The sequence below is a fragment of the Ambystoma mexicanum genome, chromosome 7p (genome assembly GCF_040938575.1).
Source record: "Ambystoma mexicanum isolate Mex_15411 chromosome 7p, UKY_AmexF1_1, whole genome shotgun sequence".
Taxonomy (NCBI): Eukaryota; Metazoa; Chordata; class Amphibia; order Caudata; family Ambystomatidae; genus Ambystoma; species Ambystoma mexicanum.
The window spans coordinates 104,020,125-104,046,671 of record NC_090939.1 but is presented as its reverse complement, the minus strand read 5'-3'; the positions used below and the strand labels follow the sequence as shown (position 1 = coordinate 104,046,671).

Here is a 26,547-nt window from a genome sequence, read left to right as displayed (position 1 = left end):
AGTTATAAGATGTAGAGAAATCCCGTCTAAAGCCACATTGGAATCTGCTAAGTATATTAGTATTGTCAACCCATTTTTGCAGCTCAGAAAGTAGTAAAGAGGCAAAGAGTTTCCCTGTGATATCTAACATAGATAGCAGCCTATAGTTATTAGGGTCTGAGCGCCTACCTTTTTTGAAAACTGGGATGAGAATAGCAGTTTGCCAGGATCTGGGAATATTTCCCTGGGCTAGTATCTTGTTAAAGAGTAAGGAGAATAACTCCGCCCAAAATATCGAATTATTTTTGATCACAATATTTGCTAACCCATTAGGGCCAGGAGCTCTCGAGGACTTAAGGGAGGCAATTTTATTAAGAATTGCTTCCGGAGAAACGTCAAAAGGGGGAATAGTCGGGGCCTCCTCTATAGGTATAGTCCAGGACTTCTCTTCTTTTGAATTACGATTTAATAGGAACTCTACCCATGTATTCTCATCAATAGGGTTGACTAAAGGGCCTCTGACTTTCCCTCTGTTCTCATTTAGAAGTGCCCAAATGCTACGCGAGTTCCTAGAACAAATCGTGGTTATGAGTCGCTGATCTCTGTTATTTCGCTCTATTCTCTTAATATTTTTGATCTCGGCTCTATATAGAGTTTTAGAGGTTCTTAATTTCTCACGGTACTGGGTTTCAGAAAGGTTCAAGGTTTTTAGGGCACGGATCACTCTTTTATGTTCTCTCTTAGCATCTCTAATTTTTCTATTGAAGGGGGGTAAAATTCCTCCCGCTTTTAATATGAGGCCCTTTTTGGCAGAAGCATGATAACCTGAGAAACCCGATATCCAGTTTTCAATTTCATTTGTCGTCATATCGTGAAAATCAGGGAGGCCCTGCGTGGTGGTGCATTTGAGAGCTTCAGAAGCCGCTCTGATGTTTTTCTCTGACCATATGATTCTAGTTCCTGGGCAATTAGATTGTATCTCTCCAATATGCACTAGGGGATTGATGGAAATCGGCATAGATATTAGACAGTGCAGCGCAGCATGATCACTCCATCCATTAGGCTTAACCCACATGTCTCTTACTTTGGATTGGATCTCGGGGGTCATAAATATATAGTCCAATGTGCTAAATGCTGATCTGTTTGTCCACGTGTGCTTCCCAGGTCTGTCGCCCAAAGTGCGGCCATTAATCATCGCCAAGTCCCAGCATTCAAACAATTGTAACCACTCAAGTCCTTCGTTCTCCCTCTTACTATGGGTCATCAGGCACTTCTCACTAAGCCCTTGGTTGGTGGATACAAGAGTGTCGTCTGTCATGTGGCAATTAAAATCTCCCACAACAATGATGGCCATATTACGAGTTCTTAATGTCCAAGTGGACAGTATATCCTGTATAGCCTCGTGTAAGGTGTCCCTTGCTACAGCTCCCGGAGGATTATACAGATTAATAAGTAGAAATCTACTACTACCATTTTCAGTGGGATATTCTACTTCCACCACTAGTAACTGATCTTCAGCATTACACTGTATTTTCCGGGACTTCATAGTGTTGGTAACCCCTGTCAACAGGCCACCATAAGGGCGGCCCTACAGCCTCGTTTCGCAAATGATTGATGTATAGCAAAACCGTCTAACACCAAAGAGTCAATTGACCATGTTTCCTGCAGACAGACATAACTATGTTGCAGTAAAAAGGCAGAAGAGCCGTCTGTCCTCAGAAGATGTGAGAAGCCTCTACAGTTCCATGAGAGTAATGATAAACATCAATGATTTTGCAACAGCTGGGGTAAGGAATCTAACAAGGACTTGAGTGCTAGTTGTACTTCTACCAATAAAGGACTATCTCCAACTCCTGTATTGCACTCATTACTAGCGGATGTGATCCCAACTGGTTCCTCAGAGATAGCTGAGGGATCCCTCTCTTGCGGGTCTACATCAATGTCAATATCCACCGCTCTCAGTTCTTCTTTATAATTTCTCAATAGTTGCACAATATTAAGAAAAGCACAATGTAGGGCAGATACATTAGGATTAGGGCCCGACAGAGGTTCGATGAAGAGAAAATCATCAGATTTCAGAATACGCAGTTGTGGAATATGTTGTAGCCGAGTTAGAAGCTCAGAGCGTGCCAACCAGGAGTTCTTATTCCTAGGATACAGATTCTTGATGAAGCATATGCGATTAGTCTTGATTTCAGGCACTTGCTCCTGCTGTTCCAAGAGAGCATGCTTAGTCTGGTCCTCGGAGGACCGTTTCTCCGGGGCAGGCTCAAGGTCGGAGGACGAGCCTACTTCATCGATAGGCCCTGAGTCCTCTAATACAGTTTCCTCAAGGACCATGCCCTGAGCCTTATCTTCAGGGACTAACCAGTCCGTGAGCAGACCTTTTTTTGTTGCTGCTCGCAGAGCGGCTCTAGTCTGTCTTTTCCTAGCTTTTTTTGAGCGAGTTTCAAATATAGGTCCTGGCCCTGTCATAGGGGATGGAGCATGTATAGTGGCTGGCTTATTTTTGAGGGCCTTTCTGGCCATTCTACATTGTTTGCGCGTGAGGGGAGGTTGGGGACGCTGTTCCAAGTCTTGTTCCTCTTCCTCCGAGGGAGTATCTTCGATTAGAATATTATTATGGGGTGTCCCATGCACCGATTCCCTCATCTTCTCGTCAGCTTGTTCTTCCATCGCCTCGGCTATTAGGAGAGCATCCGATAGGTTCGCTTCGGTTTCTTCTCGCAAGATATCCTTCGAGTTTAATGTCGTGGAAATAGAATTGGTGTTGGATAAGATGCGTCCCGTCATCTGTAGTAGTATCTTCAAAGCAAATTGGAGTGAGGCTACAGATGTTTGGAGCTCAGCTAACTGTGTAGCAGTAGATTGAGAACCTGTGCTCTCAGCCGTCTCAAGGTCCGGCACATCCTCCATTGAAGCCATTTCGAGGTTCGGGGAGAGGGATAGACGTTCCCCGCTTCCAGATATATTATGTCTCCCCGCTTCCATATTCACGTTATTTTCTTTCAGGGGAGAGGAAACTTTAGATGTTATCTGTGGCATGTGCGTCTGCATCCCTCTCTGAATCGTTAAACATAGGTCTAACAGTGAATTATTGTCGATGTCATCGAAGTTAGATGAACTTAGAGAGGTGCCTCCTATATTTGCCGGTTCGGTCGTCTCCTCAATTGTGGTAGAATTGGTCTCAGGGGGGGGGGGTTAACAGGAAAAAACTCCGTAATGGCTCCCTGTACTACAGGTAAGGTATATTTCGAGTTTTTCTTTACTTTGCTTCCCTTTCTGTGGGTCTCCTTTGGTTCTTTTGTAGTAGGGATCCTGTTATTCCGTAAATTATAGGTCGAATGCTGCGCTCTTTTTCCCCACTGCATTACAGCGTTTTTTATTTCACCCTCTTTCAAATGGGTAAGTGCAAGCAGGCTGAGAGCGCACTGGGAGGTACCGGGTCAAAGGCTGTAGCCTGCAGTCCCCGGCTTATGAACCTCTATTGGTTTCTTATTCAGGGCGTATAAGAGGGTACTTGCAAATATGCGCACTGGGTATCGATCCCCCAGTGCACCCCAACAGGCTCGTGAGTGGAGGCTACCGTTGTGCAGTTGCCTCTGGAGCCCCAGCAAGAAGTTGCACAAGAGGTGTAATCAAAAGCCCACCACCCCCAGCCACCACTCACTCCCCTTTATTTCTGTATTGCCTGCAGGATACAGTGAGGCAGGTCGATCCCTGCACTCACCAAGCGTGAGCACCCACTGGGAAGGGGGAAGAGAGGTGTGGAAGGGGGGGGGCTGCCCACCAATATACAATGAGGCAGGTCAGTGCTTGCCCTCCTCACCTCATGGGTGGACAGAGTGCCTCAACCCAGCTCGTCGGGCTCTTCCCCTGTGCCGCGCTCTCGGAGGGCCTCGCGTCGTCCTTCTGTGAGCACAGAGCGGGGTGCACCAACGCAGTACACGGCTCCTTATTCGCCCTATTGCAGTCCCACAGGAGCCCACAGGAGCCCGGCCCCGTCGCCCAGGCCCGACCCCGTCGCGTTCGCTTCCTTCTTTCGGCTCCTTCTTTCCCCGTCGCGTTCGCTTCCTTCTTTCGGCTCCTTCTTTCGGCTCCGCACTTTCCGTTAGAGGAAAGAACCCTCACTCTTGCTCGAGCGTCGCAATGCGTGCAATGCGTGTCAAGCCGCACCTCTGCTCGTCAGTAGCAACACGTTCAGAGGCCGCTTCCGACAACATTAACAACTCATTACAAAATTAACAACTCATGAAAATTCTCATTAAATGCAAGTAATGGGTAAATTTGAGGTCAATTTCACAGAGATGGGATGAATGTACATTTTTCATACCAACTGTACCAAAAGGCGTACGAGTTTCACAGTTCATATATTGCAGTTTACATTTAAAATTCACATCAGTCAGGGCTCATTTTGATGTTAGTTTTCAGGGGATGCAATACATGTAGATACAAACTAATTTACATCCTTTGAATACTGATAGTAAAGTCAGGGATTACTTTGACAAAAGTTTTCAGGAGCTATAAATTACATACAATTACAAATTGGAGAAATCCTCTATGCCGCTTATACGTATTAAAGTGCAGATTAAAGTTAGACTTCACGTTAATGTGAGCTTTCATAGGTATAGGAGGCATACAATGCACAAGCAGAATGCAGTTACATTTTGTATTCTCACTAAGTCTGGTAGGAAGAAGTTCAAAAGGGATATCCTGGTCTCCAACCCAGGCCTCCCAATCGCTAACACCTATACCAGTGCTTCCTCAAGACAGACCCTCACCGACATCCTCTTTGTCGTTCCCTAACAATGGACTCTTCATATGGTTTCTGTGCTCTCTCTTTCTTCTTCTCCCATTAATGCTGACACCCGGTGGGAGGCCCTCCTGGCCCCCTTCCACTCCTCTAAGGTCATCATTAATGGCACCTTCTTGCGCCTCATCAATTTCCTTTCTTATCCTTCTCTCCCTTCTTCAGATACCTTGCCCTCTCCTCCTTCCTCTTCTGCCCCCCTCGGGCTACTTCTACACCTCCGCAGGGCATACCTCTGATTTGTACCCCTCCCTGTAAGTCTTTCAAGGTTGGCAACCTTCTTCATATTGCCACTCTCAACTCTCACTCTGCTGTCTAACACTCCTCTGACATCTGTCGCCTCCTGGAAGAACCTGACCTCGATGTCCTCGGTCTCACTGAGACATGGTTCATGGCCAGCTCTGTCACGAGCCTTGACACACTCCTCCCTGATGGCTACAAAATCCTCTCCGCGCCTAGATCCAACAGTTCCGGAGGAGGTGTAGCCTTGATCTTCACAGAGTGGATTCCTGCCTTTGTCATTCATATGCAGGCCTACTCCTCTTTTGAATGCCTTGTCTGCAGGTTCTCTCTCTCTCTCTCTCCTGGCCACTCTCTTAACGTGGCTACTATCGATCAGCCACCTGGTCAGATCACCTCCTCCCTGAGTGGGCGGACCTCTCCTCCTCCCTCCTGGCCTCGACCACACAACTCCTCCTTTGTGGAGACTTTAACATCCACCTGGAATCTTCCTGTCCCTCCTCTGGACTCTTTTGCGACCTCTGCGACTCACTCTCTTTCTATTATCCCTTCTGGCCGACTCACACTGCAGGACACACTCTAGATGTTCTGATCTCCTCAGACCTCCCCCTCTCTATCCCCCACACCACCGCTCCGGTGTGATCACTTTCTCCTTTCTTCCCATCTCTCCCTCTCCACCCCTCAGGCCAAGCCAACTCCAGCACTGCCACCTACCTTCTCGGTCATCCGACCCATGAAGTGTGCATCAGTTGAGGCATTCACCACCACTTTCTCTCCGCCGCCTCCTCCTCTGGCTGACTCGCATCCTGACACAGCCCTTTCCATGCTCAACTCTTCTATCTCTGATACTCTTGATGTTCTTGCTCCTGTCATGAGGATCTGCTTTAAGCCTAAAGCCATGTCCAACTCCTGGTATGACTCTGACCTTGTCATCCTTAAAAGCAAGTACAGGGTGGCTGAGAGGAAATGGCTAGCTTCTTGCGCATCCTCTGACAAACTGGCCTGCCACCTCCTCCAAAGGCAATACTTGCGCTCTGTCCACACTAAGAAGAGAGCCCACATCCAAGCCTGCGTCTCTGCAGCATCTAACAACTCGGCTGAACTCTTTAAAATCTGCAAGGAGCAGGCCAATCCTGCTGCAGTCTCTACCTCTCCTGTCCCCTCCCAGGCCCTCTGCACGGTCCTGGCTTCTCATTTCATCTCTAAAACCCAGGACAACCTGTCCACCCTCTCGTCCTCTCCTTCTCCTCCCTCTACTCTCTCCTCTACCTCCAGCTCTCCTGTGGCCACCTCCCCTCCCTCTTTCTCTTCCTTTCCTGTTCTCCCCTGACAAGGTTTCTAGACAAGTCTGATCTATGAAAGTCTCATCAAACCAGGTTCTTCCCTGTTCTTCCAAAACCATCAAGGACCACATTGACACTCTCGCTCCTGCCCTGGCTGAATCTGCAACCACTCCTTCGCCACTGGAGCCTTCCCTCCCCCCTGAAGCACTCTCTCTTCTGCACCCTCTTCCAAGAAACCCTCATCCGACCCCTTCCTGCCCGGCTAACTATCGCCCGATCTCCATCACTCCTTTCCTGGGCAAACTCCTGGAAAAGCTAGCCATCTCCCCACTTAATCTTCACACTGATTCTGTTTGTTGTTTCCATGACCATCAGTCTGGCTTCAGAGCAGCCAGAAGCACGGAAACTGCTCTACTGAACATCCATGAAGACCTGCTCTCTAACCTTGATTCTAATCTCCCCTCATCTTACTCGATCTCTCTTCTGCCTTTGCAAGGGTCAACAATGCTATCCGGCTCAATCATCTCTGTGATAACCTCTCACGCATGAACAACTATGGCTCACCATATTTCATACAAATAAGAAATCTGTGCAATATGCAACAATTCATTATCTAAATGCACTAAAATTATAGAAACTCAATCAAGAACGAATGTGTAACACTGCAACCATGATACAATTTAGGATAAATGTTTTTGTTTTAGGAATTGTAATAATTAAGTTTAATGAATTTGCATACAGTTATGCTATTTTATCATGAAGTTATATTTGAAATTCATTTTGAAAAGGGTTGATGATTAACATAATGAAAAACAATGAAATGTAGATAACAGATATTTCCTTATAACAGAATTAAATTATGTTTTATAAAATGTTGAAAGGTTGGAAAAATGTATTTTTCCATAGCCAAAACTAAAATAATAAAAAAAAATGTTTAAAAAAAAAAAGATAACCTGGGTATCAATGATCAGGCCCTGGCCTGGCTGACCACGTTCCTCCCAGGTCCAACTTGGGTCCTTCCTTTCCTCTATCTCACTCTCTACCTGTGGTGTTCCGCAGGGGTCTTACCTCTCTCCCTGGAAGACCAACCAATACCTGCCACCTCTCGCCCACCACATTGCCGCTCTCTGCTCACAACTTTCAGTGCTATGCGGATGGCACTCAGCTTGTTTTCAGGCTCCCCTCTGCCATCTCTTCTCCTTCTCTCATCTCTGACTGTCTGTCTGCTATCCTGGAGTGGTGTGCCGCCAACAATCTCTGCCTTGATGCCAGAAAGACAGATTCTCTTCATCTGCACTCTCCTTTCCTGTCACTCTCTTGGCCCCCTTCCTGCTCCCACCTGTGAAGCTAAGAACCTAAGAGTCATCTTCGACTCCACACTCTCCTTTTCTCCTCACATATCCGATGTCTCTAAGAAGGCAAACTCCCAACTGCACCTCCTCAGATGTGGTATTCTTTCCTCTCCTTCCCCCAGAAGCTCACTGTCTCTAGAGCTCTGGTTCTCTCGAGGCTGGACTACTGCAACAGCCTCTTTCTAAATCTGCCTGCTTCTACTCTCTGCCCTCGGCAACTTCTTCAGAACAGGACTGCGAGACTTGTCCTTGGCCTCAACCCCAGGGATTGTATCCCTCCAGCACTAAAATCTCTGCATTGGCTCCCAGTGGCTGCAATGATTAAGTTCAAGACCCTGTGCATTATCCACAAGGCTTTCTGGGGCCTGGGTCCTCAGTACCTCCAACTCTCTCTTCGTGAATACCTTCCTACTCGAGCTCTTCGGCCCTCCACCTCCACCACCAACTCCAACTCCCTCGGGTCAGTCGCTTCCCAGCAACGAGTTGGTGGTAGATCTCTTTCTTCGGCTGGGGGTTCCCTCTGGAACAGCCTCCCTGTCTCTCTGAAACTTGAGGAGAACCATCTCCGGTTCCGGAATCGCCTCAAGACCTTCCCCTTTGCTTCTGCCTTCTCTCTTCCCCACCCCTGCTGATTTCCTCTCTGATACTGCACTGGTCACCAGGCTACCCTCTGATTTCGAGCCCAGGTCCCTGCCCGCCCAATTGCACATCTGCACTGCCTCCTGGCAACCATTGCACTTGGGTCTGTACCTGTAACCCTAGAGTCCCCCTACCTGCACTTTTGGACACCTGCTGTCTGCACTTACCCTTGCACCTGCCACCTGCTGGCCACACTTCTTATTATTGTTTTGATCCCATGTACAGCACTGCCCCCTCCCTTTTAACCTGGAACTTTTCCCCTCCCCCAATCTCCGTACACTTGCGCAATCTCAATTTCACTTGGCCTACAAAGACCGTTGTCTCTGTCCTCCCTCTGTTTCCCCTTCCTTGCCTCGTCGCGCCTTGAAACATTTGTGTATAAGCGCTACAAATGCCAGATCATATCAAAAACCTACGGTTAGGCAGAATCCTGTGCAGTGCCCTTAGGGACCACTACACACAATTAAGACTACAGGTGGTGATACAAGTTTTACCTTTGGTACAAGCCTGTACTATGTCATAGTGGTAGTAGTGGCGGAGCAGCCAGGCCTATCTCAAGAGTATATGAGCAGTAGCAGAGATTACACAAAGGGACCACAATTACTGTGGCTCAAGCAAACACGGACTCAAGGTTTCAGGTAGAAAAATATAAGTACATTTATTTTTAAACCAAACACGTACCCGTGACATAAAATGCTACCGGGACAAACACACACTTAGCACCTGAGCTACCCAGAGTGAGTTGGAGGCAAAATTCACAGGCAATATTTTGGTTAGGCAGGCAGAATCAAGAAACACTCAGAGAAAGGAGTTCAAAAGTGATAGGATCCATCATCTGGGGCGTCACCCAACACCATCACTAATGGGTCCATGGGGAGGAGGGTTCCGCAAATGTCCTTAATTTTGGACCTGACCTCCAACCAGAAGGATTGAATGATCAGGCAATGCCACCACAAGTGCTCCAAGTCTCCCTTAGCCCCACACCCATGCCAGCATACATCGGGGTAATCTACATTCATTGCGTGCAGCCTCTGCGGCGTGAAGTACCATCGATTGCATATTTTTACTGCGCCTTCCCTAACTGTTGTGCATCTAGAAGACCTATGTGTTCTGTCCCAGATTCTCTGCCATGATTCTGGAGCTATCTCCCTCCCCCAGCTAGCATGTAGGCGAGTTTTTCCCCCTCTGCAGAGTTTTCTAGAAGTCGGTAGCATGTTGCCACTTTGTGTGAGCATTGTCCTTCTGATGCAATTATCTCTAGGCCTGTAGGAGGCCTGGTGGCAGCTTTTTTAACGGCTGGGTAGGTGACCCAGTGCCTGAGTTGTATATATCTAAATCTCTCAGTTTCTGGGAGGTTGAATGTCTCCTTACACTGAATAAAGGTCAAGGGGTTGTTATCAACGTATATCTCTTGCAGCCTCAAGGTCTCTGTTCTTGACCAATTTTGGTATGATCTAGGCTGAAGCCCTGGAGTGAAGGCTGGGTTCTGTGTGATTGGGGTTAGAGGGCCTAGTCCCGGGGAGATCCCCCTTAGGGTGGTCTGTCTGTCCCAGCAACTGAGCGTAGAGCTCGTAGTTGGAAGAAGGGGCTTCCGGAAGGCCTGCGGCAGGAAAGGGAGGTGAGAGAGGGGAGCCCCGGCGAACAGTTGCTCGATGTCCTGCCATTTGGGGGGGGTCCTCTTGGATAGCCCAGCCCAGGATGGGGGTGACTTGCAATGCTCAATAGTATCTTAGGATTGAAGGGAGCCCCAGGCCTCCAAGCTGCCTGCTTCTAATAAGGATCTTGCGCTGGATTCTGGGTGTTTTACGCTGCCAGATGAATTGGCATATCTCTCTGCAAGTCTTGTAGGTCGCGCTCTGGAATATGGACTGGGAGCACCTGGAAGGCATAAAGAAGCCGGGGTAGCAAGGTCATTTTGACGGCTGTTATGCGCCTCAGCCATGATATCTCCTGGGGAGCCCATTGTAGTAGAGATTGCGTCTTTTATTAGTGGAGGGATATTGGCTCTCACCAGAGTCCAGAGTAATTTGGAGTTAAGTGCACCCCTAGGTATGTTATTTTGGAGCTTCCCAGCTAAGAGAGTAGGTAGTCTGTAAGGCGTTTAGCACCTCTGGTGTTTCGGATAGATTTAGACCCTTTGATTTGGCCATATTTATCGAGAAGCCTGATATCTGCTCAAAGCAGTCAAGCAGGTTTATGAGCGGGGGGACCAAGGTCTGAGCCTCTCTCAGGAAACAGAGCACATCGTCCGCGTATAACGCTACCTTGTGGTTCTGGTCTTTTACCTCGAACCCTTTGATTTTGGGGTGAAGGCAGATGTGTTGGGCTAGTGGTTCCATTGCTAGGGCAAAGAGCAAAGGCGGTAGGGGGCACCCCTGCCTGGTCCCTCTGCCGAGGGGCATCTGTGGTGTCCAGTGGGCGTTGAGTCGTATTTGGGTAGAGGGGATCCGGAAGTTGGCCAGGACCAGTTTAGAGAATTGTGGGCCGAAACCAAAGCCCTTCAGGACGAAACGCAGGTATTCCCATGACATGCTATCAAAGGCCCGATGGGCGTCTAAAGATAGCAAGGAGAGGGGGCCTGGGCTATTAGATCTATTGCTCTTCGAATATTATCATGGGTGGCTCGGCCCTGAATGAAGCCTGTCTGATCCCTGTCTATTAGTGTAGGTAACACCTCCCCCCAGGCGGCGTGCTATGATTTTACTAAACAACTTGGCGTCCGTATTGAGCAAGGCTATGGGCCGGTAGGAAGCACACTCTGCCGGATCTTTACCGGGTTTTAGGAGCAGGGCTGTGCTTCATTCAGCCCTAGACTGTGTAACAGAACCAGTTTCCCATCGGATGTTGAATAGTTTTGTGAGGTGTGGTGTGAGTTCTTTTGTAAAAGTTTTGTAAAATTTGTTTGTGAATCCATCTGGGCCCGGAGCCTTGCCAACAGGGAGGGATTTGATGGCGAGTTCCACTTCCTCCGCCGATATTGGGACTTCTAAGGATTCTACTGAGGATTGTGGCAGCTGTGGGAGGTCTGCCTTGGCTGTAAATTCTTTAGCATGCTGTGGGTCTCCCTCATGTGGTGTCGCATGATCCTTAAAGAATTCTTCTATAATGCGACATTTGCCCTCCTCAGAGTATGTGCCTTTGCCCGATTTATCTCGCAAGAAGTCTATTCTGTTTTGTTTAGTCTGCTTGCCTAATTTGTTAGCTTTATTTCCTTTTGTATAAAAAAATTGTTTGGTGCGCATCATACCATAGGCTGCCCTCCCCATGTGATGTGCCTCCAGCGCCTTGCTCTCACTCTTACCAGGTGGAAAAAAATAAACTCCAGAAGTCCAGCAAAGCTGCTGGGGGACTCACTAGGCGAGGGAAATTAGCCATAAATGAGAATTCTCCCTAACACCTACATCTACATTTGTTAGATTCACATGGTGTATTGTGACGATTCACAGGATCTTGTCACTTCTCCCCAGGTGGGAGCCCTTCCCTTTGAGACTAGGGTGGTGAGGCAGCTACCGAATAGACCCCTTAGGGGTGGTGGAAAGTGGGACCTAACAGGGAGAGACTCCCCTCATGGCGATAAGGACTTTTGTTCTGTAAAGTTACTCCCTAACCCCTTTTCCCTTGGGACCAGGTCCTTATCAGAAATCCATGATCACACTACTGTCTGGTTTGGTAATGTCTCTTCCACCTTTGATCCACAAATTAATATAACTGAGACAAGCCAAAGTAACCTGCAGAGTAATAACAGGTTGCTTTACCATAGTACTGAGAAGAGTTGGCCCCAAGGAGGCATAAAGATTATCTCAACAACAGTAAATAAGGACTTTGACTTTATGCTGCGGAGGACCCAGCCACAGGAAATAAAGAACGAGAAAGAACTGGGAAATAGAAAGAGCAGCAGGCTTGAAGCCATCCAAGCCCGGGAAGTTCGAACCTGGGAACACGAAGCTGCAAAAATGCTGATACCCTGTGGCAGGGACATCCAGGAACGGTCAGCATTGCGCTGCAGAGGAAGCCAAGCTCCAGACCAGTGGAAAAGTGTTAAAGAAGCAAACAATGGCATGACCTCGGGTAGGTGGACCGTGTGGTCCTGCAAATGTGCCCAAGTTTCTGCGGAGCTACAAGGATGAAGGGGAGAGTAGGGGTGAAGGAAGTAATGAGTGCTGAAGCAACGCTGATAGTCTAGAAAAATGGATACCTCTACTTTGTGACCGCAAATGTATTTTGGTGGCCGTGGGCCAACCGTCTCCTGCATGATATGACAGAATATAGGTTTTCGAGTTTGCCAATGAACGGCCATTTTGATGTAACAAGAATCGCCATTTTGTTTTCTAACCATTGCTCATTGCTTTCTGTTCCTATTGCTTCGCAGTATATTTTCCACTTACACTGCTCGACTGTAAAACATTGTCTGTATGTGAAAAGGACAAGGCTGCAGGGCCGAGAGGATAACAAGAGTTCACTGAAATACAAACACAGGCAGCGCCAGGAAGAATGCCCGGCTCCCTCCCGAATGTAGCCTTGAAGCAGAGCTGCAGGTCATTTAATCATTTCACAGCTGCCAGCCAGTCTCGTTATATGGTAGAATATGTTAGAATAATACCGCTAAAGGCTTAAATTATGCTTTTCTTACGGCCCCCCTTTGCTGAGCCCGCTAGAGCATGTCGGCTCCCAGGACGTGAATAGCACCTAATAGATAGCAAGGTCCGGAATGCAACTCTTCCCCCCCCCCGTATGTAGCTCGCTTCCAAGAACAGAAGCGCTGTGTTCTATTCAACAACTGAAAGATGCCTTCGCACTCACAAATTGCAAATTGTTACTAGAATAGATGTTTGAAGGTGTCATAGTAGTCGGAGAGGTCCATCATCACACCAAGTTCAAAGAAACCCAATACAGGGGGGCGTGTTAAACATGTCATAGCTGATTGTTTGATATGCATTTTGTATATATGTAACTGATGTATGTAATTCACTCTCTTGCGTCCCTCGAGGTCTAGAGATGCATGTCGCGGGGTGTGAGACCGAGTTGGCCAACTGAGACTTTTGCTTTGCAATAAACCCTAGCTTTGGGAATACAACCTCGTGTCTGGCGTATCTATCGTGTGTGGTGACTCGCCTTGTTTCCATAGACGTCAGGGTCCCCAAGGGCCCCTTTCAACGCGAGTTAGCTCAGCACCCCAGGAAGAACCAGCAATGCTGTCCCGACATTTGACAGGTAATGGTAGACCTAGTGGGGGCTTGGGGCAACTCAAGAGTCAAGAGAGCCTCGGGAATGACCTCCCTCATCACAACATGACACCTAGAGAATCAAGAGCCAAGAGTACCTCGGGAGTAATCTCGCTTGTCACTGTAGTGACACCCAGAGAATTGAGAGTCAAGCACGCCCCGGGAGTAATCTCTCTCATCACAGTAGTGATACCCAGAGTACTAAGCGTCAAGAGAGCAAACCTCTCACTCATCTCAGTAGTGCATCGGGAGGAATCTCACTTGTCACAGTGGCAATCCACCAAGTAAAAGTCAAGAGGATACTAGACAACAAAAGTTGTCTGGAAGTTATCTTCATAGTGTCATAAGACGGGGAAGAATTGCTTAAACTGTAAAGCAAGCTTTCAGGAGCCCTTGGGAAGAAGTGAAGAGACTTTTGAGAACTATTGCAAAAGGCTGTGCAAGGTGGGTCAGGAGAAGGGAGTCATTCTCCTGACCATACTCGCTTTGTCGAGTCAGAAACAAAAGTAAAGGATTGTTGGAAAAGAGATAAAGACTGAGCCTGAGAAAGGAGTCATTCTCCTGTACTATTTTCATTTGGATGCGGAACCCTTTTGTAGGTTAGTGGTAGGGTTAGAGTAGGTTTTTGGACAGAGGACATACACTTTTTTATTAAGACAAACATATTGACTACGAGCATCAGAGTTGATATTTCTTTAAGTAGAGATAACCCTTTGGATATAGGTAGCTTCTTTTCTTTATTTCTTAAATAAAATGTTGTTGAAACATGCCACCCCTTTGACTCCTTACTCCACCACAGTATATGAACACTATTAACACAAACTCTCACTATGCACCCTCTTACAAAACACGTTTCTATGACACGCACCTATATAACAGTGTTTCTACCACTCTCGCGTGTACAACACTCAAATAAAACCTACTCCTATAACACGTGCACCTACAACATGCGCTGCTTTTACTCACCCTCTTATGGCAGTCACACACGCTCTTGACACGTGCACCTACAAAACATACACATTTGCGACACAAGTTCCTACAACTCCCTCCCTGCAACACAGACTTACGCCACGTGCTGTTAACCTCTTAAGTGCCATTGAGGTTCCCCCCCAGTGCCAATGGCTTTTTTTTAAAATAGCGGTATTCACCGCCCAAACCCGCCAACATTTCCCCCCTCATTAACCCCTTAAGTGCCACCGACGAGCCGGCTCGTCGGTGGCAACCTGGAGCGGTTTTTGCCGACGAGCCGGCTCGTCGCTGGCATTTAAAGGGTTAAGCAACATGCTGTAGACTTATACTACATGCCCTTACAGCACGCTAGGATTACAACAAAGACCCGGAATCAATCACCCAACCGTTAAAAAAAAAGTTCAAATATTTGAAAATTACATTACAGAATAATTAAGGTTAAAGCAACAAAAACTTAAAGCCCACAAACATCAGAAATAATAACTTCAAGGTAACAACATAATAAACTTTATGAATACATTAAAATAAATATTCAAGTTAAATATGGTAACCTTAACTCATCAATCCACTTACAAGCATACAATATTACCATCACATATAAAAACAACTGCATAAAATGCAAAATCATTCAAAAGTACATTAAATGTAGACCTATAACAAATGTTAAAGAGAATTAGAAAATAGAATTGTAATACACAAAGACTACATAGCATTTAAAATATCCATTTAAAATATCCACACAAGCATAATTCCTCAAGAAAACTACAAGAAAAATGCAAATAATATTTTAAAAAATACATCTACAGTAACAAAATATACATAAGCATTCAAGTGTCATACTTTACAGATATACCAATATCGATTAACATGGTACATGTAATTGTAAATACCTATAATGTACTACGACTAAAAAAAGTATACAGTAAAGGCTTAGCAACATTTACTTCTACAAATAACACAGTTAGTGATTACACTGAATAAAAAATGCAAACATGTAATGTGTGCTAAAATGAATTTAGCAAATAATGTAAACTTTAAATACTAACAAAAGCAGCACAAATGTAATACACATGAAAAACAATGAAAACAGTTTAACATTTGTATTAAAAATATTCACACAGCATATTACTTTCATTATAACGCATTTTGGAACTAAAACAATATTGCAAAACGAAAAGAGGGTGAGTTAAGGTTAAGATGATATTTGATTTGAATACATTATTTTTGTAAATGTACCAATAAAGTTTCATGTTACCTTAACGTTATTATTTCTGTTGGTAGACCACGTTATTGTTGGTTTAATCTTAAGCATTCTCACACACACACACACACACACACACACACACACACACACACACACACACACACCCCCCCCCCCCTTGAAGGGCAGGTCTGCAAGGGCAAAATGCATTGAAAAAGGAGAGGATAGCTTGCAAAAAGGGATGGCCACTGTCACCTTTGTGAACTGATCTCGGACTCTGAAACCCTTGTGAAAAATGTTAATATTCCTGGAAATAGTTTGTTGGAGTCTAAGAGGACATGAAACTGTAGCTATTAGATTTGGCCAATCATCACCATGGAACCAAAATTTCCCTTTGGCTGTTTATGCCAGAGGGGCTCATCAGCAGAAGACTGCACATCTCTACCTCCACTAGTTAAAGTGTAATGTGCGGTGCATACTTCAAGAGAGGCGTAGAACTTAGTATATGTCTTCCAATTTTCCACACAACGGTCCCACACAAACAAGGAGGTCCTCTTCAAAATGTCATACACAAACCACGACTCCACAAAATCAGATAGGATGGAAACATGTTCTGCATTGTTGTGCATTGACTAAGTCAGTTGAAGAAACTGACTAACACCTAAGCTTATGCAAAACGGCTTAAAATGTGCTTCTTCTCCCAGCTCTAACATGTCCACTTTAGTCCTACTTTGTTAATGGTCATGACATAGCTACATGCTTCGTTTTTGGCACTGTGAAGCCACCTGTGGCAAAAGACTGTTGAAAATGTCCTAACATTGTTATACAACATTAGGTATTTGGTCCATTCTTCCGCACCTACTAAAAGCCTCTCGGTTTCAGGTAGTTCTTTGAACAATCTCCGAAACTCTTCACTCCTCTGTTTGTAGGTAGAACTTGAGACCTACAAAGAGAATGGTAAAATGAGCTAAAAAGTACAAAACCGTTAATTCATACCAGCTGACAAATTAAATGTTTTCTACAGTCACTTACAATGCCCAGTTAAATTAAAGCAACATTTTTAAGCCAGGTAGGATGCACTACAGAAAGTTCAAGATGCAACATGCATTGTGGTAGTCAATGTGCGCCATGCTTCAGGACAGAGAGCAACAACGCATGTATTCCCAGTTTGGATTAGGATCCACTTTTGAAAGCGGAACTAGGGAAAGTAAACCCATCTGAAAAGAAGGTGTTTTAGTGTCAACAAATAAAAACTGGCCCCATCATGCACTGGTGAAAGGAAGTGACAAACATGCCTAATGCACATGCACCCAGACCCACAAATTCAAATAAGCTTTTCTCTTTTTTCCCTAAATTTGGCAAACACCGAACAGAAAATAAAGGAAGTTACAGAAACGTCTGTCTGCACCGTGTTGCAGACTGCTGCATTGATGCATTCAGACCAGAAGCATAAGCATCACATAGACCATGGGTCTGCAACCTGTGGCTCTCCAGATGTTTTGGACTATGACTCCCATGATCCCTCCCCATTGAGTATGCTGGACAGGGCTAACGGGAGTTGTAGACCAAAACATCTGGCGAGCCAAAGGTTGCATAACCCTGATAAAACGCTTTACTATTGTGTTATCACATCAGAAAAGAGTCCATAAACGATGGGAAATAATTTATGACAATTACTGTGCGTAAACAAAATAGGTACTAACAAAAATTCTTATTTTTTGGTTAAATAAAATGTATATGATCAGTACTTTTCTACTCCCTGAAGAGTTTTTCTTATCCCAACTTTCAAAAGTATAGAGAATAAATACTCCCACCTCAAACGTTTAGAGACCAGTGTTGAACAGCAGGTGTTTCATAAAGGAGATTACTACCAAAAACTCATAGGACAATAGTGAAGGACTTGAAGCCCAAATAACGGAACAAGAATTAATAGACACAAGAAAATACATGCAGACAGAGGATTCCATCATCCCAAACGACTTTCGAGTCACATGCTAGAAACAATCCACGATCAATTTAGTTCCATTTTACACTCATACTAATCCCTTAACAAGGTAAAGGCCCTGACTAAATGGCATCCTAGCGATCAATCTCACTAATCAATATACCTGTACTTGAGAGCAACATTTGAACTATTCTATATTTTATTTGACAGACGTGTGGGTCTTTCTGACTTTGCTCCTGAGCTCTTGCCCCCTCTGCCCACCTCGTATCCCACACCGACCCGGCTCTTTGAGGGAGGGGAGGAGAGGTACATCTTCACCACCCGCTTCGTTGGATCTATAAACATTACTCAAATAGTTTTTGCTGATTTTACCACAAAAATAGGGGCTGCGGGGCGACCCCTGTACCCTCAACGTTCGCCCCCACTTTCTATATACCTCCCCAAAATTACCATCTCTATGTTTGTGGTAAAAAAAGTGGTAAAAATTGCAGCAAAATAAATTCTGCGTAAATGTCATTGGGTAAAAATGCGTAATATGATTATTTTTGTAAGAAAGGGGGGTCCTTCCTTCACCCCATCCCAACTTGCAATCCACTCTTCCTTTGCCCCTCATTACCAGTGCAGCGCACCAACACCACTCCTTGTGGTGCTCTGGTTCAGTGTTTTCTTCCACGCCACCCTTTTCTGCCGGTCATAGGTAATGAGCGATTTGCTAGTTGGGATAAAAATGGTAGCACAGATCATGTTCAGAAACTGGCACAAGAATGTGCAGACTGCAGACAGGACCCGGGATGCAATTACAAACTCACTAGTTGTTCACTGCATTAAAACCAAGGAAGTAATCTGATCTTGAGAGATAAACCAGAAGAGAAGGTGCAAGAGAGCCAAGGAGAACACGAGTGTAGGAAAGCCATGACAGAGTTGGGTGGCCGCCATGATTTGGCCACATGATTTGGGAAACTTCCCCATTTAACTTCGCAGGCAGCAGAGCTGCACTTCCGTGAAGAATAATCAAACCAGTATTTGGCGCATATGTTCGGCAAATCTCCCCAAACCAATCAAACACACCCACTACCAATAGAGATGTTTGTGGTCAAAACATTAGTGCCCCAATTCCCTGAGTGGCCCAGCTTTGTAAAGGCACAGTTACTTAACCAAGGTGAGCAAGTTTTGACGGTCGCAGAAGCAGAGTTATACATTGAGAGAGAAGGCAGGGAGGGAGAAGGAAGAGCGTTAAGTAGAGGTTGGAACAGGAGGAGGATAAAAGCAGATGGGTGAGAGAGAGAGAGTAACAGAAATAAATAAAAGATCAATGAGCAGGCAAAAAACAGGTGCAAGGAAAAGGGTGACACTGTATAAGAAAGAGGAAGGAAGGAGGTGTGGACAACGATACATTATTAAGGCGGTGTAGAGGAGAAAGGGGGGGGGCGCCCTGGAAAGTCACCCAATCTCATTGTTGGCAGAGTGGGACACGTGCCCACTGCTTGGTGGGGGTCCTGACCCAGAACCCAGGCGGCAGGAGAGGCAGGAATTGAGAAATGGAAAAGATGAGTGATCCCTGTGGCAGTAAAAAAAAAAAAAAAAACTAAAAGAAACGTTTTTCTTTTTCAAGTAAAAGAAAAGGGATCTATCTGTTCTACATTAGACGAACACGGTAAGAACCATGCTAAAATGCATTACTAGGCCAGACCCAAAACAAAAGCTTAAGAAGAGAGAGAGAGAGATTAAAGAATGTAGTTTCCCCTCCATCTTATTTTTGGATCACAGCCTGTCAGGTCTCCATAACCTGCGCATTGCCTTTTGCTTGAGGGGCGTATTAATGGCTGCAGCCTGAAAATCCAGACAGATGAGGAAGAAATCAAATGTCATCTGAATGCCAAGTTACACAGCCCAGGAGGGCCATCTATTTGCCATTTTACACAAGGAAAGTCCCCTGGATCCTTGGCACTGCCAGGAACTTAGTGTGACTTTGATAACGCAATTTAGGGAGTGCAAACTGGATCATGAACTGCTACAGAAGTAGGGACACTGGATTTATTCAGACCAGGTTTTTGAACATTTCCCACCCCCTTGCTTACTTGTATTCTCCTTGAACATCTGCTCCATTAACAGGGCTGTATCCCTGGTTTGTTATACCACTCCTGATTAGACAGTCTCAGGAGCATAGCTCGGGCGCAACGCACATCTTGGAAGCAAGACGACGCGGAGCAACACAAGTTCAATCCCCGGGTCCGCGCTTAGTAACCTCTTGGTATTAAGCGCGTTATAAATAACCGATTACAATTACAATTACGTAGCCATGCTTTTAACCTAAAAGAATAGATTCTGAAATGTTATGTTGCCCTGAGTCGTCGATTGATCCCTCGGCCTGTGAGATACCTCAGTTCAATGCACCGGTCCTACATGTACACAGTAAAATCTGAATCAAATAATTCTAATGTTGAACTGAACTCTTGCAAACTAATGTGATCTGAGAGCGCAGCTCCATTTCTATGAACCCATACAAAAAATAATGAAGTGAATATCTGGATGGGTGAAGCTGTTAAGCTTTTGTTAAAGTACTGTTTTTTAAGGGCCCGAATTCATGGAAATAACTGTGCAGAAAGAACAAGTTACTTCTTACCTTGTAACGTTCTTTCGACGGGATGTTCCTCCGACGTATTCCTCATCTTAGATATCTCCTTCCAGCTCTGCTGGCCTCGGAAAATTTTTCTCTCTACAGGGCGGTGCGCGTCGACGTCCTCCGAGTCGATGTCCCTCGACACCCGCCGTATCGACGTCGACGTCATCCTGCCTATAAAGGCCGCGCGCAGCGTCCGTTGCTCAGTTCCGTTTTGTAGCCCACAATAATACTTTCTGGACTGGACTAATCACCCTGAAGGAGCGTAAGCTGCAACAACAAGGGAAGTAGAACTGCAGGGATGGATGGGAGGGTCGATGAGGAATACGTCGGAGGAACATCCCGTTGAAAGAACGTTACAAGGTAAGAAGTAACTTGTTCTTCGAAGGGATTGTGTCCTCCGACGTATTCCTCATCTTAGATAGGCTCCCATAGCAGTATTCTATTATTGGAGGAGGGAGTACTGACTTCACGCTGTCTTCTATTGATGAATAGAATGCAGTACAGCCCTTCCAAACCTAGTCTCTTGACTGGAGGAGGAATCCAAATTGTAAAATCGTGTAAAGGTATGGACAGACGACCATGTAGCGGCCGCACAGATGTCTCTAACCGGCACGCCTCTTTTGAGGGCCGATGAAGCTGCAATACCTCTGGTCGAATGAGCCCTAAGGTTTTGAGGGGGCTCTTTCCCTGCCAGTTTATAATATTCCAGAATGGCTAGAATGATCCATCTGGAAATGGTCTGCTTAGTTATTGGTAACCCCAGCTTGTGACCTGTGTAACCTACAAACAGCTGGTCTGCCTGTCTTATCCTGGCTAGTCTACTGATGTAAAAACTTAAAGCCCTTCTAGGGTCTAGCCTGTGTAACCTCTCTTCCTCTTTCCCCGGATGAGGAGGAGGATAGAAAGATGGTAGGGTAATCTTCTGAGTGATATGGAATTCAGAAACCACCTTTGGGAGGAAATTAGGCTTCACTTGCAGGACAACTTTGTCTTTGTGAAATATTGTGTGAGGGGGTTTACAAGAAAGAGCTTGTAATTCGCTCACCCTTCTAGCAGATGTAAGTGCTATTAATAAAACAGTTTTAAGGGTAAGGAATCTTAACGAACAAGAATGGAGTGGTTCGAAAGGTGTGCCCATCAGGAAAGTTAGTACTAAGTTTAAATCCCATAGGGGAACTTGGAATGGTCTTGGGGGATAAACATTGGTTAACCCCTTTAGAAACTGTATTACCAAGGGTAACTTGAAATAGGATGGTTCTTCCGCAGTGCGCGTAAAGATGGATAGCGCTGCGAGATAGCCCTTAATGGTGCCAACTTGAAGGCCTGAATTCGCCAAATATAGAAGGAAGGACAAAACCATTGGTGTACCACATGAAAAAGGGTCCATATTCTGTTCTCTACACCAGCTGCAAAATCTGTTCCAACGGCAGCGGTATAAAGACTTTGTTGCTGGCCTCCTTGCCGAAAGCAACACCTCCATATCATCATCAGGGAGGTCCCAATCCTTGTACCTCAACCTTTCAGAAGCCAAGCGTGAAGGTTGAGGGTTTTGATGTCTGGATGGAGAACCTGACCTCCCTTCTGTGAGAGTAGGTTCTCTCTGAGTGGAAGTCGAATTGGAGGGCAGATGGACAAGTCTAGAAGGTCCGGGTACCACGTTCTCCTGGCCCAATCCGGGGCAATTAGGATCATGGTTCTCCGGAATCTTCTCAACCTCCTGATCATTTGAGGAATGACAGGGACCGGTGGGAACGCGTACAGAAGCGGAAACTCCCAGTCCACTATGAACATGTCTCCCAGAGCTCCTCTCGGGGGAAATTCCCTTGAGCAGAACAGATCGCATTTCTTGTTGAAGCTGGTGGCGAACAGATCCACCTGAGGGGTTCCCCAAAGAGCGAAGATCTCTTGAAGGACTTCCTGAGCTAGTTCCCACTCGTGGGAGACTGTGCTCTGCCTGCTCAGAGCGTCCGCTGTCAAGTTCCTCTCTCCGGCTAGGTGAACTGCCGATAGAGAGATTCCTTCTTGGATTGCCCAAAACCAGAGCTGCATCGCCTCTCTGCACAGGGCTAGTGATCCTACGCCGCCTCTTTTGTTGAGGTAATGCATGGCCACTGTGTTGTCCGTCATTATCAGGACGTTTTTCCCTTGTACAGCTGGCAGGAACGCCTTCAGCGCAAGTCTGATGGCTCTCAGCTCTAACAGGTTGATATGTAGTCTGGACTCCGATGGAGGCCAACGACCGCTGATGGTCAAGTCGTTGGCGTGGGCTCCTCAACCCGTGAGTGAGGCATCCGTGACTACTGTTATCTCCGGCCAGGGTTGCCAAAACTGTTCTCCTTTATGAATGTTCTCCTGACAGGCCCACCACTGAAGGTCTCGAACCACTCTGTCGGGAACCTGAAGAAGATCTGTCATTCTCCCTGAGAATTGTGACCACCGAGTCCTCAGTGCCCACTGGAGGGATCTCATTCTCAGGCGAGCCTCTGGCACTAGGAAAATGCAGGATGCCATGAGGCCTAGCAACCTCAAAAAGTCGAAGGCTAGGAGACGTTGGGCATCTTGGAACTTGGTAACCATCTGTAGAATATCTTGAGCCCTCACTTCTGGTGGCGAGGCTTTTCCCAGGGAAGTGTCCAGGATCGCTCCTATAAGCTGGAGTCTCTGTGATGGTATCATTTGTGACTTCTTTAAATTGAGGGAGAAGCCCAGTTTGTGAAGGGAGTGGCACACGTGATTTAGCTGGATCTGAGCTTGTTCCGAAGAGACAGCCCTGATCAACCAATCGTCCAGGTAGGGGTAGACGTGAATCCCTTCCCTCCTTAGACTTGCCGCCACTACCGACATTAACTTGGTGAAGACCCTCGGGGCGGAGGTCAGCCCAAATGGCAGCACTCGAAATTGATAGTGAGAGTTGCCAATTGCGAACCTCAGGTATTTCCTGTGTTTGAGATGGATAGGCACATGGAAATAAGCATCCTGAAGGTCCAGAGATACCAACCAGTGTGATGATTCCAAATGTGTTTCTCATCCTCCACCCGACATCCAACATGGCCGCCGATTCTGTAGCCAGAAATCGCCCACTCCGTGATCCTGAGGAAACCAATTCCAAGATGGCCGCCGCAGCGGTAACCATCGCAAACGCACAGCACAGGCTAGTTGTTCTCTCCCAGGAAGCCTCTCAATCTTCCACCTTAACTTCCTGTTTACCTCCTTATAACCCAGCAACTTCAGAAGGAAGAGGCGTTGCTACTCTCACAGGAGCCGGCACACGCTTCGTAAGTCCGCTTGCTAGAATTACGAAAAGCTCTCTCTTCCAAACAATTCCTCTACTCCATACTCACGTTCTTGTTTTCCTCTCCTCCCTTTGATTTCAGAAGGTATTACGGAACCCTTCTTTTTCATTTCCGGGATCGGATTTTCATCTAAGCACGCTTAGAACCGGAATCCTCTTCATACCTCCTTCTAGTGAGTTCCTAGGTACAATCTGTGGTCCATCTTGTTTTCGGTGATCAGACTTCGGCTCTTCATTCTTCATCCTTCCTTTCTAGCGATATCCTGTTGGAATTCTTTGGACGCTTCTTTTCTACTCAGGCTGGCTCAAAAAAGACTTGAAAGAGAAAGGGTAGGGTTACCTCCTTATCCATCCCGCTATTTCAGGACTATATTCATTTATCCTAATCTTATGGGTTCTCTCTTTCTACCATTATAGAATCACTTACCTTTTACTTTCCAACGGAGATCCTTTACCTCTCCGCACTCTTCCTGTTAGACGCATGGTAAGCTTCTAAAACCTTTCTATAGGTATTCTTTTTTTCACCAGACTATCAGGATTAACTGTGTTTCTTTTACTTACTACATGTAGCCCAGTAACTAAAACAACTCGCCTAAATCAGCAGGAAATCAGCCAGAAGAATACCCAGATCAACTTTCCTCGCCTGGTCTTCACAGGGAAACAACGTACCCCAGCAGCTCTTCAAGGGTTTTATTCCCCACGAGGGTTTCCCTCAGGGTTTCACTGAGGACAAGCTCTTGCAGGTCCTTTGAGAAATCCTCAGGAGAATTTCTCTTATTCTTCAAAGGATCACACCTATTCGTAGAAACACCAGAGGTTCTTCGGGTACCTGTTCATCCTGCAAGATCCCAGGTAGGTGGTCTTTGCTTCTTTTCCAGAGTATTTTGGAACAAATTTGTTGTCGATTCTTAAACAACCATAATAGTCATAACAGTTAGCAACGCCCGAGTGTACATTTGTTCCTTTTACGCTGGGCAAGAGGCATAAGAATCACAAATCATGGATTCACAACAGCAGCAACAGCAACAGCAAATCCAACAGCTGATTGCTGCCGTTCAATCCTTAACTACTGAAGTACAGCAGTTAAAACATGAGAATAATTCCTTAAGACAACTCCAACAGCAAACGGCCCAACAGGCTGCAGCCCCTCGTACCCCACACTGCTCAGAAGTTCCTCCAGGACCCTTACCTGGAGGACAGTTTGATGGTAACCCGCATAAGGTTAAGGAGTTCTTAGACTCCTGTACTGTGCAATTTGCCTTTAAAGCAGCGTATTTTCATACCGATAGAGATCGTGTGGGATATATGGTCGCACAAATGACTGGACCAGCACTGGCTTGGGCCACACCATTAATCACTAACAATAATCCCATTTTAGATTCTCATACTGCATTTTGCAATAGCATCCGTACCATGTTTGGCCGTCAAGAGATTCGTGTGGCTTCACAGGAACACCTCCTAGATCTAAAACAAGGAAGTTTAGACATTTTGGCTTATATAACCAAATTCAAGCAGATGGCAAGTGAAACCACATGGTCAGATGACGCTCAAGTCACACTCTTCAGAAGGGGATTATCTGAAGACCTCAAAGACGAGGTGTCTCGGGTCCCACGCCCCACTACACTATCTGAATTCATTGCATTGGTAATGCAAATTGATTACCGCATGAAGGAAAGAGTACTAGAGAGAAAGAAGGGAAGGAATACACGAATTACGTTCGCTCCTTCTTCCCGTTCACAGTCTAACGATGAACCTATGCAATTGGGTACAACAGCTCGAGGTCCTTTGACTCCCGAAGAAAGAAACCGTAGGAGGACCTTGGGTTTATGTATGTACTGCGGTTCGAATAACCACATGGTACAGGATTGCCCAATTACACCACCTAGGCGTTCGGGAAACGCCAGCTCCCGGCCGTAAGAGGAACCACGGTACGGGAACCAGCATGTAAACAAGGTTCCTCTCCAACATCCTTCTCATCCTTCTGTACCAGTCAGAGTAATTCTCAGATGGTGGTACTCATGGTATCCTTCTCTTTTGGTAATCGTCTGCTTCAAAACATACCAGCTTTAGTGGACAGTGGAGCAGCCGGAAATTTTATTGATGATCAATGGGCCATTTCACACGGTATTCCTAGGTCCTCAAAGGTAGAGCCCATTCCAGTGGAAAGTGTGGATGGTAGTCCCTTGATTTCCGGGCCCATCAAGGATCATACCAACCCCTTCATGATGATCATCTCAACTCATCAAGAGATTCTTACATTGGACATTATTCGAACAGCCCATCATCCGGTAATTCTAGGATTACCGTGGTTAAAGAAACATAACCCGTTTATTAACTGGACAGCTGGATCTTTCTTTCTGGGATCTGAATACTGTATCACCCATTGTGTCAAGAATCAGCAAACGGTGAGGGTTGATTCGGCTCCAGTACCCTTGAACAACCAATGGGTAACCTCTCTTAACCAGGTTTCTGGTCTTCCAGAATGTTATCATAAATTCCAGGAAGTTTTCTCTGTCTCAGAATACACTCAACTACCCCCTCACCGTAGGGATGACTGTTCAATTGAGCTGGTTCCTGACCAGCCATTACCTTTTGGACGAATGTACATCTTGTCTGAGAACGAAAAGGAGGTTCTTCGTGAATATCTCAGAACCCATCTAAAAAATGGACTGATTACCGAATCCACTTCACCTGCTGCTGCCTCTCTGTTTTTCGTTTCTAAAAGAAACTCCAAGGAACTCCGTCCGTGCATAGATTTCCGTGGACTGAACAAAATCACAGTTCCAGATAAATACCCTATGCCATTAATACCCGACATCCTTGAAGCAGTCAAAGGGGCCAACATCTATACCAAATTAGATCTCAAGGGTGCATATCATCTCATCCGGATAAAACCGGGTGACGAATGGAAGACGGCATTTCGAACTCCGTTTGGACATTTTCAATACAGAGTAATGCCTTTTGGTTTGTCCAACGCCCCGGCTATTTTCCA

The 26,547-nt window shown here is 45.9% G+C and overlaps 1 protein-coding gene across 4 annotated transcripts in view; it reads right to left on the bottom strand.

The window, feature by feature from the left end:
* GRAMD1C (GRAM domain containing 1C) overlaps positions 1–26,547 on the bottom strand; it is a 2,017,351-nt gene that overhangs the window by 1,476,413 nt on the left and 514,391 nt on the right. For all 4 annotated transcript variants that reach the window (XM_069635887.1, XM_069635884.1, XM_069635886.1 and 1 more), the window contains one exon: positions 16,554–16,638. In XM_069635887.1, the coding sequence (XP_069491988.1) occupies positions 16,554–16,638 (85 nt within the window). The remainder of the gene's footprint in view (positions 1–16,553; positions 16,639–26,547) is intronic.